Source organism: Aythya ferina (genome assembly GCF_964211825.1).
Source record: "Aythya ferina genome assembly, chromosome: 9".
NCBI lineage: Eukaryota > Metazoa > Chordata > Aves > Anseriformes > Anatidae > Aythya > Aythya ferina.
In genome coordinates, this window is record NC_140305.1 from 18,756,306 (window position 1) to 18,772,183 (window position 15,878).

The following is a 15,878-nucleotide window of genomic DNA, read 5'->3' on the forward strand; positions in this document are numbered from 1 at the left end:
CTGGGGTTTACCTGGTGGCAGGACACCTGGGTGGCTGGACTCCAGCTCAGGACAGTTCAGCTCTGTCCCTTTGGGAGCAGTTTGCCCCAGTGAGCTACATGTGGAGAGGGGACCAGCTTCTCCAAAAAGCCTGCCAAAAGCAAGAAAAACCCTACGGTGGGAGAGGTAGGTGGTGATTTGGGTTATCTCTGTGTCTGTGCCTCAGCTACGAGAACACTTCCATCGCCTGGGATGCAGCCAGCGGTTACATCTTGTGGGAGGACAGGGAGGTGAAAGAGAAGGCACAGGGGAAGAGCTGGGCTCATTTGTGCAGCCGTACCTCTCTGTCATTTGCTCTGAAGCCTGCGGGTCCGTTAGGCTGGCTGGTGGAAGGGGCAGATGTTTTAATGTCGCTTCGTTTTAATCAAGCTGCCTGCCTTGTTCCTGCACTTACTGGATTGCAAACAAAGTACTTCTTGTCTCTTAGATGTGGCGAACACTGCTTAGCTAATGTCATTTGTCAAGTTAATCAGGGAGAGTGGGCACTTCGATGGCTGCTGGATAGCCTGGCCACATTGCCATGGAAGCAAGCAGCCAAACAGTTACTTGCCCTGTTTTGCTCTGCAGAAATTTGGCATGAGAAGCCAATGTTTTATTTGCCGTCAACAAAACAACTCGCTGAGGATGCGAGTAGTTTTTCAAGGTTGACGTCAAGGGATTGGAAAGGGTCTCGCTAACCTTTTGCAGAGCAGATAATAGCCCTGGTACTAAAGCAGCTCCAGTGCCTGAATGTACAGCTCCTCACCCCATGTCCCACAGATGCTTGGCTCTGGCAGGAGCTGTGCGAGAAGAGTTACAGCCCGGCAGCTTGGCTCTGGGGCTGCTGTCGAGGTGTCATCGGTCCTTCTCAGCTGGGTGGTTTCATAGGTGCTTATTTGCCTTGCACGAGCCACTGCCATCATAATGTGCTTTGAAAAGCACCATGTCCTGTGTTTTCAGACCATCTCCGAAACCTGCAGCCTCGGTGGATTGTAGGGGCTGGCACGCTTTGCTCACGTTTGAGACTCGGAGGCGAGTTCTTTTGAAACCCATACACTCCGGCTGACCTCTTGCATAAGGCAGGGGATAGAGTTTCACCCACACCAGCTCCTGCACCGAGCCCATAATTCACGAGCAAAATCTGGGTATTGAAAGAGCCGGCAGAAGATGCTTACGTACGTTGCAGAGCTCTCGAGCCGTCCCGCCCCTCCCTCCCCTCCCTCTCACATGTGCACGAGCTAAATGATGCACGGAACAGGTTGGGAAACGCTCCCTCCTGCAGCTGGGGCGAGCGGGACGGCTGGGATCTGCAGGCACCTCCACGAGGGACAGCCACCTGCCAGCCCCCGGCCCGCTCCGCGGGACGGCGGAGGAAACCTCGCATGAGCACGGAAAGGGCAAAAGTTCAGATCAGATTGTTTATGGGATTTTATGGAGGCGGGAGCCAAGGATAGCTCAGCTAATCCAGAGGAAACTGTAGCGATGGCGTTAGGCTGCATTTCACATGGGATTCATTCGGTGCGCATTCAGATGGACTAGCCTTTCTGTCTCCATTTTTTTTAGCCGTGAAATATTTTTCTTTGCGCTCCTGTCTGCCAGCCGCGCCGAGCCAAGCTCCGAGCTCGGCTGTTCTAAGAAAAAAGAAGAGAAAGAAGAAGAAGAAAAAAAAAAAGAAAACCCTCTTGTCATTGAGCTCCCGACAAGTTACAGGGTGGCAGCATGGCTGCTGGTGCAGGTGGCACCCGGTGCTGGTCCCTGTATGATCTAGAGCTGGGGAGGGTCCTCTGTGTCACACCTCACCTGTGTTCTCTGCTCCTCGCAAGGGCAAACCCCAAATGTGTCCCCCAAAGCCTGTCCCTGCCTTGGGAAGTGAACAAGACGAGGAGCTTTTTAACCCTGAATCTCTGCGGTCATTTCCTGCACCCTGCCGTGGGTGCAAAGCTTGTGGATGCTTCCCAGTAAGGTTTTTCTGCCCGTGCTGTCAATCCAACCATGCGCTGGGTACCTTGTCTCGATGCAGGCTGTCTTTGATGCTGTCTGGGGGCTGATTCTCCAGGTATGGAGGTGCAGAACAGAGAGGGAGGGATTTTGCAGAGCAAAAATCTCTTTCAGTTTTCCTTTGGGTGTAAAAGCATCTCTGACAGGAGGGCTCTCAGGTATTAGCTTCAATTCAGAAGATGCAATGTCAGAACGAGGATATGCCCGGAAGATTTTAAAGCCCAAAGCCCTAAAATGGTAAAACAAAACTTATTAATCAGGTGAAAATTGCTTCCAGCCCTAAGTGTCGCTGGGGGTAGGAGGTAAAGGCTTCACACTTAGGAGCAACAGGAGGAAGAAGAACCAGGGGAGCTGCCTGAGCACTTGCTGGTGGAGCTTATCTCCAGGACTTGAGATAAGCACATTGTGCAAAGAGGAGATGCTGTTCACAGGTGTTTATTGCTTTGCCTTCAGAAATGGTTTTGCAACTCGTTCCTTCGAGGCCACATTTTGAGGAAGGCGCAGGGACCCCGTGGGCAGCTTTTGCCCACGCGTGCGTCTGTTCGCAGCCCGTGCTGTTTGCTGCTATGAGCTGGGTCGAGGCAGAAAGGCCTCCCTAGGTCTGAGCGTGGGCTGGCACAGCCCTGCACATCCCCTTGGGCTCTGCAAGCGTGTGCACGGCCCCTACTGCTGTCTGCGAGCGTGGTGGCTGGGTGAGAGCCACCAGATTCACCCCCACCTGCGAGATGGGGATGCTGCAGCCTCCTGGCCACCCACCCCTGGTGGTGCCCAGCGGGGTGGTGCCCAGCACCCTTGGGCCATGCTGTCCCACAGCCCCCAGGCGCCGGTGACCATAGAGGGACCGATGTTGCCATCTGCTGGTTTAGCTGCACAGGAGCAGCAAGAGCTTTGCTCGGCCCTCTTGGAAGTCGCCCATCCCAAGCACGCACGGCCCCAGCACTCCTGCACGCTGACCGTGCTGCCCCATCCCGTGAGCTTCTGGGAGCATCCGCCGTTCAGCTGGTGCTTTAGGGGATGGGATCGGTCCCTTCCCATTTAGGTTGTGCCTCCCCACGCTGCCCGTGCCGCAGCCTGTCCCTCCTGCCCTCCCGAAAGGCGTTGAAACGTCGGCCTCTCGGCAGCAATAAGCTTCCCAGCGCTGGGAGAGCTCGCAAAGCTCTTGTTAAGGGAGCTCCTTCCCATTAAAGATGAGCATTTCCACTGCTGATTACAAGCAGCGTGTGCTAATTCCTCCGCTGGGCTCGTCTTTAATTATTTCCTTTCTCTTTCGAGTCTTTGGCACGTTCTCCCGGGCTGGGAGCGCATCGCAGCTGGAGCACGTACCCTGGGAGCGCAGCGCCCTGCACATCCCACCCGGGTGATGCCCCGGGCAGGAGCAGGGGGCTGCAGGACACCGGCTCCATCCCAGATGCCCTAAGGCAGCCCTACAAAACTGCTGCGTGGCGGCAGCAGGGCTGAGCCAGCGTCGGCAGTAATAGCTCGCTTGGGCATTGCGTGGAGCCTGAGGTTACTTCTGGAAATCTATTATCTTTTTTGGCAATGAGGACCGGTTAGGAGCCTTGGGAATACGTGCAGCAAATAGCAGGAAGCCCGGTGAAGCACATCTCGTTGCTTCTCTGAGCCCAGTTAAAACAAGTCTCCCGTGGCACGGCCCTACAGCGGGCAGCAAAGCCCGTAATGCTCCCCAAAACCATCCCCGGCGCCGGGGCTGCTTCTCTTTGCAGCGTGCAGCCCTGGGGATTTCCACTCGCTGAGTCCGGAGGCAGAAGGGGGGAGCTCACCCAGCCTGGGCAACCCCCAGGAGGTCCTAAAAGAAGCACCCAGGGTCCTGGCACCGCCGGGATGCCGGAGGCAGGGCTGCGTGGCGGGCCCCGACCACACACGTCGGTCTCGGGATGGAAACAACGAGACGCTGTTTTCTCTGGACCGAGAAGAGAGCGGCGCCTGTTTGTTTTCCGTGCTATCTCTTGCACGGCGTTTGTTTTGCTTGTCGAGCGTTTCAGGGGATAAAATGACCTAAAGGGAGATTATTTTATCCTAATTTAAGCTGTCAATTTATCGCCGGCTTCTGCCTGCCTGTACCACTAAGACAGGCTGCTCCGAGTCCCTGGGGAAAACCTCTGCTAGAAAGTGAGAATTTGGGGGGGGATTTGCTGCAGTCTCGCATCTAATCTTCCTTTCTAACAGCCACTGCAAGCTGCTCCCTCATCCCCCCGTGTCCTGTTAGTCCCCGTCGCTCTGGACTGGCCAGGAGCTAATAAATGGCTTCGCTTCCCAGGGGAACCCCCTCTCTAACCGGGACCCGGGCTTGTGTTTCTCCTGCTGCAGGCTGGTGGAGGAGTTCATGCTGCTGGCGAACATGGCCGTGGCCCATCAGATCTACCGCTCCTTCCCCGAGCAGGCCCTGCTTCGCCGTCACCCCCCGCCCCAGACCAAGCTGCTGAAAGACCTGATGGAGTTCTGCAACCAAGTCGGCCTCGACATCGACTTCAGCACTGCGGGGACCCTGCACGTGAGTGCGCTGGGCTGGCGGGGACTGCAGGGGCGAAGGGGGGTGGTTGTGTGGCGGTGTGTTTGCAGAGTGTGGTTTATCCCCTGCCCTGTCTCTCCCTGCTCCTCCTCGAGGCAGCGGTGCGAGGAGCACTGAGGCCACCATCCCTCCAGCTCCTGCAGCGCTGCTGAGCGAAGGGGAGGAAGGAGGGCTAGGGCCAGGCAGGGTTTTCAGGACAAAAAGCACCCGTGCAGTCACCCCAGGATGAGTCCAAGCTGAGGCAGTAGCTATTCCATGCCGAAACAAAACGCCTCCTTCACTCCCTCATGACCCCACCAGTGCTGAGCAGGGGTGGCCCAGCTTGTCCTGCTCAGGCAGTGCTGTGCTCAGAGCTTGGAGCAGGGTGAGAAGACTTTGAAAGTGCCCAAGTTCCACCTCTCTGTTCAAAGCAGGGCAATAGGAAGGATGTCGCGGTGCAGGAGCACCCAGATTTCCTTTCTTTGCCTTCTTGGGAGATCCTGGGTGGGTTACTTGCTCTGTACCACAAGGGAGGTGGCTCTGAAGGGAGGTGTTTCTGTCTGGACTGCTGAAGATCTCAGAGAGGGGAGGGAACGGGGAATGGGAAGGACCAGAGAGCAGTGCTGGGAAAGGTCAGGAGCAGTCAGCATGGGAAGGATCGGAGCGATCCTCTGTCCCGAGGCTGAACTCCAGCTGAACAGCGCAGCTTCCAGGCTTTTCTTTCCTCGTTGCAACTGGACTGTGGATAATCCTCTGTTAATCACATCCCTGCTGGCCTCCCTCACGCCCCTCCATCGGCTGGGACTGCTTTCCCCGCTCGCTGGCTGTGACCAAGCTATGTCAGCAGACACGGGGCTGCGCGCTCAGCTCCTCTTCCACGCTCTCAACTCTCCCAGCCCCTTCCTTGCTGGTAGCCCCAGGTGGTGACCTCCCACCCCACATCTCCCCAGGGTCCCATTAGTGCCTGTGATGAAGCTCTCGGTGTCTGGATGGGAGCCAGACACAGGTCAGGAGAGGGGTTACGAGCGCTCTCGCATGCTGCATGGCAGCCAGTGGTCCCTGTGCTCCCTGCCTGCAGCCCCGAGAGGGGGCTCAGTGCTCAGAAGCCCTGTGTGCAGTCCTGGGGGGGGCTGTGCTTGCCTGATGGGACTAGAGCAAACCCCAGCTTTCCTTGGGCTCTTTGTTTTACGAGGGGACTTGTAGGGAAAAGAGGAATGTGGCTCTGATGAGCTGCTGTTCTCCCCAGTACAATCCATCTGATTCTTCCTATCACCACTGCTTGCCTGCACTGAAAACCATCTCTTCTTCTCCTCCAGAAAAGCTTAAATGAAACATTCGGGGCTGACAAGTACTCCGAAGCCAGGAAAGAAGTGCTGACCAACATGTTCTCCAGGCCCATGCAGGTAAGACCCACACCGTGCTGTCAGACACATCTGCTGTAGCTCTCTGCCGTGGCTCCATCTTCACCCTGGCCCTTTCTGCATTTCTGTAGCTCATCATTTCATAGCGGGAGAGCAAACGGATGCCGAGCTCAGTGCTTTCAGCCCCGTGGAGCTGGCATTGTGGATATTCCCTGGACAGCAGAGCTTTACTGGATGGCAGGGTCAGGCTGAGCCTTTCCTTGTGCCCCACAGTGCCCCTGTGGGGTTGCAGCATTGCACACTTGGAAGTCACATGCAGGACACAAGCAGACTCACAAGGACCCAGTGGGCACCATGAGGAGCTGGCTCGTGTTTGTGGCAGCTCCTCACGTCATGGTATCCAAACTGGCTTCTTGTCCACAGAAAGAATCAGGAGCCAGGACAAAGCAGTGCTGTGGGGTTGGTCACAGATCACCGTTTGGTACCCAGACAGGTTCTCTTAGAAGCAAGAAAGCTCTGGAAACCCTTTGGTCTCCCTCCAGGCCAAGAAACCTGTAAAGGCCTGTGCAGGGGAGGTTTGTTGTGCTGCTCCCACTGATTGTCGTGTTTGATGCATCTGCAGCTCAGGACACTTACTTGGGTACTTATCACCGTCCAAATAAAAGTTTTTATGAAGCATCTGCCCTTCTGTGTTTGCAGCTGGGCATAGTGCAGCCTCTTCTGAGGGAAGTGTCCTACCCCACAGGGAAAAGGGGCATGCTGCTGGAACGGTCTCTCTGCTGTGGCCTGCTGATCGCCGCAGGAATGAATCATCTTCCCAACATCGCTCATTTCACTGTCACTCTTCTAATTAGCTCATTTGCTCCATTTACTCATTAGCAGTTGCCTGAAGTCCTGCTGTACTTTAGTGACTTAACGCTTGCAAGCGGAATTGGGGACCAAAGGCATTCAGTAAATCACCTCCTCGTGGGTGTGTTCAGCTCAGGAGTGCTGCTTCGTAGGTGGAGTCCTCTGGAACTGGCTCTGTTGTCCCAAATCCCGTGTCCTGCTTGGGTTTGTCCTGGTCCCTTCTGTCACGTCTTCCTTTTCTTGTGGAAAGTGCTAACAGGTGACGTGCATTCCCTGGGGTTCCTCCGTGGTCCTGCTGACTGGTGCAAACCTGGAGCAAGCCCAGCTGCCGGCTGGGAGGGATGAACAAGGCAGGAGGAACCTGGCTCTGCGCTGACATGGAAGAGGAGATGAGCTTTTTGGGACCCACTGACTTGCTCAGTTCTTCTCTCTGTGGTCAGAGAGGTGGCAGGTCTCTGAAATACCTCCCGGTGGCTATTGCATTCACAGGGCTACATCTCAACAAGTTAAAGCAGTATGTGAAGACACGAAGGCTCAGTAAATGAAGTCTTCTGGGGAGTAGATAACAGTTTGGGCAAGAAGAAGAAATAAAGAGAGGGAGCTTTTAGAGGAGATTTTCCACAAGACACAGGATTTTGGCAGGAACTAGGCTCACAACCTCCTCGGAAGATGAAGGTGCCCTTGCGTTCAGGTGTGCTGCACAGTCCCCTCTCTCCTGGCAGGCCTGCTGTCTGGCACACTTGCATAATAGCCAAAATTCAGTTTGCAGCTGAGCCCGCTGGCCCTGCAGGACAGCCTCTGTGTGGTGAGTGCTGTTCCTGCCTGCCCGCATCCTCAGCAAGGTGGCACTGATGTGCACTGGGATCCTTTTCTTGCTGAAAGCTGTGCGTGAGGCAGAAGGAGTGCAAATCTGTCCTGATCCTGGGATGAGCACGTTCACCTTGCCGTTAGCTGAGGCGTTGTTTGGTTTGTAAATGGAGTCTCAGGCTTGCCCAAAGCCATCAGCCAGGTTATCAGACGCTCCCCTCCCATCTTCAGGGCCATTCCCAATCTGATCCAGGACGTGTGTGCAGCGGTGTGTGTGTAGGATCTCTGCTCTGTAAAGGACAGTGGAGCTGTTGGGTGACAGACATGGCGTTGTCCTCTGCACTCCCTGTTCCCTGACCACACTCACCGTGAGCTGGACTGGTGGGCAAGTGGTCCCAGTTCCCCAAAACCCCAAGCAATTCAGATCCCCACTATTGTTCCTCCTGCTACGTGCAGAGGATGGGCAGTGCAAAGCCGTGTCGGTGCCCCTCGGAAGGGGCAGGCAGCCGCCAAGTGGAAGCTTTCCTTGGGAGGAGGACTTTTTGCTGTCTACCCCTGATACTGGAGCAGATGGGAAGGAAAACCAGCCCCATCCTGCCCATCTCCGTGGCCTCTAATGGGGTTGAGCAGAGATCTGCGTGCTGGCAGCTGCAGAGCGTGGAGATGCCGAGCCCGTGCCGGTGTCGAGAGCTGAGCCATCGCCGTGACAGATGGCGTGGAGGGGCCCAGGGTGCCGAGGGGTGACCCATGGCCCTGCGCACGTCTCAGCCCCCAGTGATGAAGCTGGCGTTTCAGGGACAAGGCTGCAGTCACATAAGCCGTAACAGGCAGCCCACAGGTTGAACCCGTGCTCACGCCACCCTAAATCTTCCGTCTTTGCTGCATGCTGGTGGTCAAGGCATCGGCCTCGTGGAGGAGGAGGAGATGGGGAGCAACCGGTAACGTGTGTGTCTGCGGGAGCGCCTGGATTGCCACGCCAGGAGGCTCGTAACAGATGAAAGAGCAGCGACATATAATTTTTCAGGGGCTCAGTCACTCGGGGATTCAATCTGTCCATAAGAGCAAAGCCTCCCCTGGTTGGCTGGGGCTGATTTATTTCACGGTTCTCCCGGGACCGCAGCAATCAGACCCCCGGCTTGGAGACCGCTTGCGAGTCAAATCCGTTAATGGGAACACATCTGCTTTGTGTCGGGCTGCTGTCACCGGATAGCTCTGTCGTGGGGCTGAGGACAGGTATCAGACAAGTGTCAGACTGGGCTCCCTGCGGTGCGTAACCTTGCTGCAGCTCAGAGGAGTGCTTTTGGTGCGATCCCCAAGCTGTTCGTAGCCTCGGTGAGGGTCGTGAGCTGTCAACAGGGTGTCAGAAACAGTCCTGGCCCCAGCAGCAGCGGGGTTTGGCCAGCACGTCTCTCGGGAAGAAGCAAGCAGCATCTTTTCCAGCTTGAAATGAGGCAGAGGGTGCCTTGCTCTGCTGGGTGCAGGGCAGGGGTGGGCGCTTCCCAGTGGTTTCTCATAGCAAAAATTTCAACCTGTGCTATCAGCCAGGTGCATTCTGCCTTCTGGGCACCCCTCCCTGCCTGCCTGGCGTCGTGGGGAGCTTCCTCCCTTTTCCCCGGGAGCCTGGCAGCAGTGGCTGTAACCCCCCCGGATCGCCGAGCTGTCTGTCAGGCAGCACAAGGGCACTTGTCTTCCCCCGCAGCAGCCTCCAGAGCCTAGCGTGTGTCCCTGCCCGACCACGCACAGCCTCGTTTGGAGGGAGCCGAGCTAATTGAGTGGAGACCATCCTTCGTGGAGTCCATCAGAAACAATTTAATTCGGGGTTGTGGAAATTGGCAGCCATCTCAGCTCCTATCCCAGCTCTCGGGTCTCATAATAAGGCCGGGACCGATGCTGCTTTTTTTAACCTGCTTTATTTGCTTGCCCGGATCAGCGTGGAGCTGCTCAGCAGGAGCTGGCTGCGCCGCTGGGCTGGAGAACGGAGGATGCAGCTGCCCAAACCCTGGATCCCAGGACGGCTCTGTAATCAGAGCTGGCTACTCCTGTTTTTTTAAAAATCACTTGCTCTGATTTTGAAACGGGTTCGTTCCGTCGCCACTGTGCCGTGACCCCTCCGCAACCCCCCTGACCCCGTGCAGCCTCCCCTCCCCGCCTGGGCTCGGCCCCGTTGTTTTCCCAGCCCCGAGGGCTGGGGTTTCACAGATGTGAAAATAAAAGCTGCAACGTGTGTGATAACAGGGGCGGTGCAGCCGGGTTTGGTTTAGCTGGGCAGTCTAGCCGCTCGGCTTCCCAGCTGTCATCGTGGGATGAAGCAGCAGGGATCGCAGCGGGGCTGTCTCCTCCTCCTCCTCTTCCTCCTCCTCCTCCTCCTCCTCCTCGGGCAGCAGAGCTGCTCATCGCATCCCCTGGGGCTCTCTGAGCAGAGGAGATGGGTGTGCAGAGCCAGACCCAGAACCAAAGAGGCTGGCACGGAGCTGCTCGGGGGAGAGCATCTGCTGCAGGCACAGGATGAGCTGTGCTGTCCCCTTCCAGTCTGCTCCTCTGCACACACGGGGTTTGTGAAACAGCCCCACGGCCTGAGTCAAAGCAGGAGGCTGCTTAAACCCACGTGTGGCTTGAAAATCGGTGCAATCCTTGGGGCGAGCCAGGGTGAACCCCCGCAGGGTGCCAGGTGCTGCAAGAGGAGTGCAGGGACCATGGGTCCACCAGCAGCCACTGGTTGCTGGGGCTTCATCCCTTTTGCTACTCAGCTCCTGCACCACCCACCTTGTTTGTGCAGCCCAAACGGAGCAGCAGGTGAGGGACCATCAGCAGCTCAGGCTCTGTCTCACAGCCTGAGACCCCTCCAGCCTCACTCAGGGTCCCTCCACCACCCCTCACTCCCCCCCCCCTTCCCTCTCTTCTCGCCCCTTCCAGATGGCCCTGTACTTCTGCACCGGCGTCCTGAAGGACGAGACCCTCTTCCGCCACTACGCCCTGAACGTGCCCTTCTACACCCACTTCACCTCGCCCATCCGCCGCTACGCCGATGTCCTCGTGCACCGTCTGCTCTCCGCCTCGCTCGGTGGGTGCCACGGTGCTCTGGGTGCTGCCAGGGGAGGAGGGGGCTGCCCCCGCACAGCCAGGGCTCCTGGGTCCCTGCCTCGCCTGCCATGGATGCAGGGCGCTTGGGGTTTGTGTCCCACCGGGCAGCTCCCTGGCACAGGGGTGTCCTCGGCGAGCGGGGACGTAAAAAATGGGTATTTGGGTCCAGGCTGCTCTGGGGAATCACTGGAGGAGGAATATGGGCCTGACGTTGTCGCTTGTTTCCTTCTCAGGTGCCAGCGCCCCCATCAAGCTGGAGAAAGATGCCCTCCAGAGGCAAGCAGACCACTGCAACGACCGCAAGATGGCCTCCAAGAGGGTGCAGGAGCTCAGCGCTGACCTCTTCTTCGCCATCTTCGTCAGGGTAGGAGCCGGGAACGTCTTCCCCTGGGGTGTTTGTTGAATTATCCCCATGAAGGCTCAGCCTAAACTGCCAGGGCAGAGGGCTGCACGGCTGCCTGGCTCCCCAGCTGGGCAGGGGGAAGGCTAACAGAGGGCACACGCTGAGTGAGCATCGCTCAGCTCCCCCAGACACCGCACAGTGAGGTGGGGCTCCCCGTGGAGACACCCAGGTGGGGACGTGGTGTAGTGACCAGCACGGTCTCTCGGCAGGAGTGCGGTCCTCTGGAGTCCGAGGCCATGGTGATGGGCGTGCTGAACGAGGCCTTCGACGTCCTGGTGCTGAAGTTTGGAGTCCAGAAGCGCATCTACTGCAACGTAAGTGCCTCGCCGCCTCGCCGGAGAACGGCAGCAGCGTGCTGCGGGTGATCTAGGCTTGTTAAAAGGGGATAAAGGCAGATTTGTGAGGACAGAGAGCAACGTGGGGCTGAAGGGAGGGAAGGGAAGAGAGGCTGATTTTCCTTTTCTTTAATCACGCGGTATATCTGGGGCTGTGACAGCGCTGCTGTAGGCCAGCACCTGCGGTTAGTGACAGCAGCTTCTCTTAATAACCTGGTTATACGGCTGGCAATGACATCTTTAAACAGGACATATAGCGTGATCTATGGGCTGTTTGTGTATCGCAGCAGCTCCTGATTTACGTGCTGAGCTCAGACTCAGGGGCTGCTGCATCCCGGCTGTTACAGAGCTGCAGAGGACTTTATGTAGCGTGCTGGGCAAAAGCAGCACCCTTCCCATCGCAGCCGCAGTCAAGGGGGAAGCGGGGCTGAGGGTTCTGGGGGCCACAGGCAGCTCTCAACGTGCTCCCTCCCTGCAGGCACTGCCCCTGCTGGGCTTCCACTTCCAGAAGGTGGGGAGGAAGCCGGAGCTGACGCTCATGTGGGAGCCAGAGAAGCCAGAGCAAGAATCTGTGTCCCAGGTAAGACCCCGCAGCACAGGACAGCCTCATAAGACCATGGGGCAGGTGTGGAAGCTGTGTGCAACTCACGGACCCCATGATCTTCACGAGGAGACGTGACTGCCCTGTAGGGAGTCAGGTCCTGCTGTCCCTCGTGTCCCCATCCCAGTGAGCCCAACCTCAGCCTCCTTCTCCTCTCCCAGCAGGGCTTCCACCCAGCCCCCTCCACCCCATCACTGCCCCCATGTTTGACCCCACCACTGCCTTCAGACTCTGCCCCATCTACACTGTGTGTTGCCTCCCAGTCCAGTTTCCTCCATGAATTTAATTACCGTGCTGTTTACTTCCTTCTTCCAAATGATCAATTAAGATGTTAAGTAAAATCAGCTCCCGTCTAGACCCTGCCCCCTTGCTGAAACAGCCTTGCCGTCGGGTTTCTGCCCGTGTGATAGGGCTGAGACCCAATTAGGAGCATTTTTTTTTTAAGTCAGACTTCATGAGATGCAGTGTCAAATGGCTTAACAACATCTAGAAATCTCTCTCTTGTGTCCCTGTCATCTATTAACTTGGTGACTCAATCAAAGGGAGCAATCGCATTTGTCTGGCTTGATTAAGTGGTGCCTCTCTGCCAACTTTTGTCTGGCATAACTGTAAAGTCACAGCTGTGTTGATTGCCTTGATCTTTGCCTGGGTGGGGATGGGAGGACTGAATTCAACCCTGTCCTGCACTGAGGGCTCCAGGCTGGCTGGAGAGGACTCCCCATGCAGGGCCAGGACCAGGGGTCCTCCAGCTGACACGATGCGTGTCCTGGAAGATCCTTTCCCTCCCAGGGGAGATGTTGCCAGCTCGGGAGGGTCAGAATCAGGAGAGCTCCCTGGCTCTTGCAGCCTTTCTTCAGGACTGGCCTCCTCTTGAGCTGCGCTTTCATTTCTCAGCTTGGCTCAGAGAAGCCCCTGGATGTGTCTGAAGTGGCCTCAGCTCCTCCTGTCCTACAGGAGCGGGTATCACTTACACCCTAGCAGGAACCCACAAGAAAAAAAGATGCCCCTGCATGAGCCAGGCCCGTTTTGGTAAACAAACACTTAGCAATAGGGGAAACTCCTCCAGGAATCCTCCACGCCTCCTAGGAAAACACCAGAGCCTCCCTGGGGAGCATGCTCTGAGCTCTCCTCTGAGCCAGCAGATCCCCGAGTCAATAAACCCGCAGCCCTGTGATGAGCCAGACTGCCCAGGAGCCGCATTGAAGGGCAGGAGCCATCACCCTGGCACCGTGGCACCGAGCTCTCTCTGCTCCAGCCTGGCCCTATCCCTGGACACCTGCTTCCCAGTTTGGCTCACCCCAGGCACGGGAAGGCTGCTGCAGGAAGCTGGGCAGGGGTCTGGGCTGGCTGCCCCACTGCCGAGGGGAGACGTGAGCCCCCACCCCACACATCACCTCCTTCTGCCCCCGGACTTGAGGAGATCACCAGGGCTTGAGTACGAGGCAGAGCTAAGACTGGGATTTTGGTGGTGAGGTTCTCCTGCTTGGAATGATGAATCGGGAGCAGCAGGCGCTGGATGAGCGGGGAGGACAAGGTTACCTCGGGTGGCCTCGTGCCTGCTCCTCCACCCTAAAAGCCGGGAGCGATGGCCCCGCTGGACCCTGGGGACGTGGCAGGCAGCGAGCGAGGGCTGAGCCCACACACTCCAGGGCACGGCCTCACGGTGGTCACACAAATCCCCAGCCCGCTGTCCCAGCCAGCCCGTTATCCCCGCGCTGGGAGCAGAGCTGATCGATGATTTACGTTTCTAATCTGCACAATTGCATGAAGAGATTGATTTTTGGGGGGGGGCGGGGAGGCGGCGGCAGGCAGCGGCGCATTCCTGAGCAGGAGGAATCGATTTTCTCCAGTCTTCATTCCCTCGCATCCCTCTCAACCAATATGCTCCCTTCCCGGGTCTTCTCTCGCTGCACAGGCACGGGCGGGTCATTCCCTCGTTATGGGATGATGAGAAAATGTTTGGTGTCCTTTGGGAACACCGCAGCTCGCCTTTGGCACCTGGCCAGGCCCCTGCATTTGGCGATGCCGTGCGCTCTGCAGCGAGATGCAGGCAGGCATTAGGGAGATGGGGACCCAAAATCAAGGGCGCAGCCACCCGTGCTCCTGCCCCGAGCACGCAGAGGACAAGTCAGAGCCTGACCAGGCTGGGCTAATTGAAGATGTGTTTTTGGGAGGCTCATTTGGGTTGCTTTGGGTTCCCAACTGGCTCTGTAGCACTGCTGTGGTGCTCTCGGTCTGCTGCGTGTGACCCCGTGCTGGCACAAAAGCCAGCGCGACTCAAACCAAACCCTGGTCTGATGCCAACCCGCTGAGAAACCCTTCTCTCTCTCTCTCTTTCCCCTTTCTGAAGGTGATCACCATTTTCACGCTGGTGGAGGTCGTGCTGAAGTCAGAGGGCGTCCCCCTCAAGTACAGCGCCCTGCTCAAGAGACCCAGCTCGGAGAAATGAGTGTGCCCGGCCTCGCTGCTCCTGCTGCAGCCTTCATCCCCAACACCGCACCGGCACCCGCGGGGGACAGAGGGGACCCACAAGGAATCTGGGGATTAGATTTTTAAAACCGTTGTCGTTTTATTTCTGGTTTGGATTTTAACCCAGCCTGGCGGGCTGGGAGCAGGGTCCAGGGCTTTCCCCAGACAGAGTATTTCTACTCAAAAAATATTTTTAGCTTTTTTTTCTTTTTTTTTTAAAGGCAGTGGGTGCCCAGCCTTTACCACTGCGGGTGCCTGGGGTGAGGGACCGGTGTCCCCAAGAGTGGAAGAGCTGCTTTAGACTGGGTGCTCGTCCCTGGGCGGGCTGATGGGGAGGGAGCCGAGGGGCTGCACAGGAGGGTTCCTGGCTGGGCTGTGTATCAGGAAATAAAGCCAGGTCAGCAGCCGTGCTGGGACTGTGTGCAGGTTTCATTTTACCTCGTTTTCCAGCCAGGAATGCTGCCGTAACTTATCTCCTGGGGATTCCTGTCCCCCTGTCGCATCCCAGAGCCTTGCGAAATCCAAGCCCTGCTGTTTGCTCAGCTGGAGGCGGGGATCGGGGTTACGCTGCGTGCTCCCGGCCCGCGCTGCGGCGGCTAATCCCTCAGTCTGAGCCCTCACCGGCAGTCACTGGGCGTCTGCTCCAGCCTCCTGCACCCTGGCCTCCAGCCTAATCCCACACGGGACCCTTCGGCTCGAGCCGGGGCTGTCCCGGACTCTGTGCCTGCCCAAGGCCATGCTGTGCCTGCTGCTGGCACAGCTGGATCGTCCCAGGACTCCGAGGAACACGCCCCGTGTCCCAGCTTCTCCCTGCCAAGTGGGAGAGAAGCGCCCAGCCCTCACAGCCCAGCTCCAATGTCTCTTGGTCCCTGTGTCCCCAACCCACGCAGTTCCACGCCAGCCCCCCGGAGCCGATGCTCCCCACGACCGCGGGTTGGCACCAGGCTGCAGGATGGTTTAGGTTCATGGGTGAAAGCAGCTGCATCCTTCCTAACACACACACAGCCCTTCGGCTGCCTTCCTCCCCCTGTTGGGGACATCCCGGGCACTCGAGGCAGCCCAGGGAGCCACAGCTGCATCTGCTGAGGACGGCTCTGTGGGGCGCTTCATCCGTCTGCCACACCGTCCCCGTGGTGCTCGCTGCGCCCTCAGCCTCCGTGTCATCACCCCGTGGGCCAGGCAGCGACCGATGGAGGCATCGATTTCTGGGAGAGGGAGCGGCTGCATGGTGCCAGGCAGGGAAGGAGCACAGGCACCGCACTTTGCTCCGCATCATCAGTGGTGACAGATGAGGCCCTGGCACGGGCACAAGCGCCTCTTGTCACAGCAGGGATCTGGCTGAGCACAGGTTACCCGCGGCAGGATGGGTGATTGGGCCCTGGGGTGGATCAGGGCTGGGTACAGCACGTGCCTAGAGAGCTGTCACGGTGCCTTGTGATACCAGGGG

At 57.7% G+C, this 15,878-nt stretch overlaps 1 protein-coding gene across 4 annotated transcripts in view; it reads left to right on the forward strand.

The window, feature by feature from the left end:
- Window positions 1–14,838, forward strand: part of DIS3L2 (DIS3 like 3'-5' exoribonuclease 2) — a 188,836-nt gene extending 173,998 nt beyond the window's left edge. For all 4 annotated transcript variants that reach the window (XM_084528891.1, XM_084528892.1, XM_084528894.1 and 1 more), the window contains 7 exons: window positions 4,345–4,528; window positions 5,842–5,928; window positions 10,456–10,603; window positions 10,857–10,987; window positions 11,236–11,340; window positions 11,840–11,941; window positions 14,313–14,838. In XM_084528891.1, the coding sequence (XP_084385017.1) occupies window positions 4,345–4,528; window positions 5,842–5,928; window positions 10,456–10,603; window positions 10,857–10,987; window positions 11,236–11,340; window positions 11,840–11,941; window positions 14,313–14,411 (856 nt within the window). In that variant the 3' untranslated portion in view covers window positions 14,412–14,838. The remainder of the gene's footprint in view (window positions 1–4,344; window positions 4,529–5,841; window positions 5,929–10,455; window positions 10,604–10,856; window positions 10,988–11,235; window positions 11,341–11,839; window positions 11,942–14,312) is intronic.
- Window positions 14,839–15,878: the final 1,040 nt, after the last annotated feature.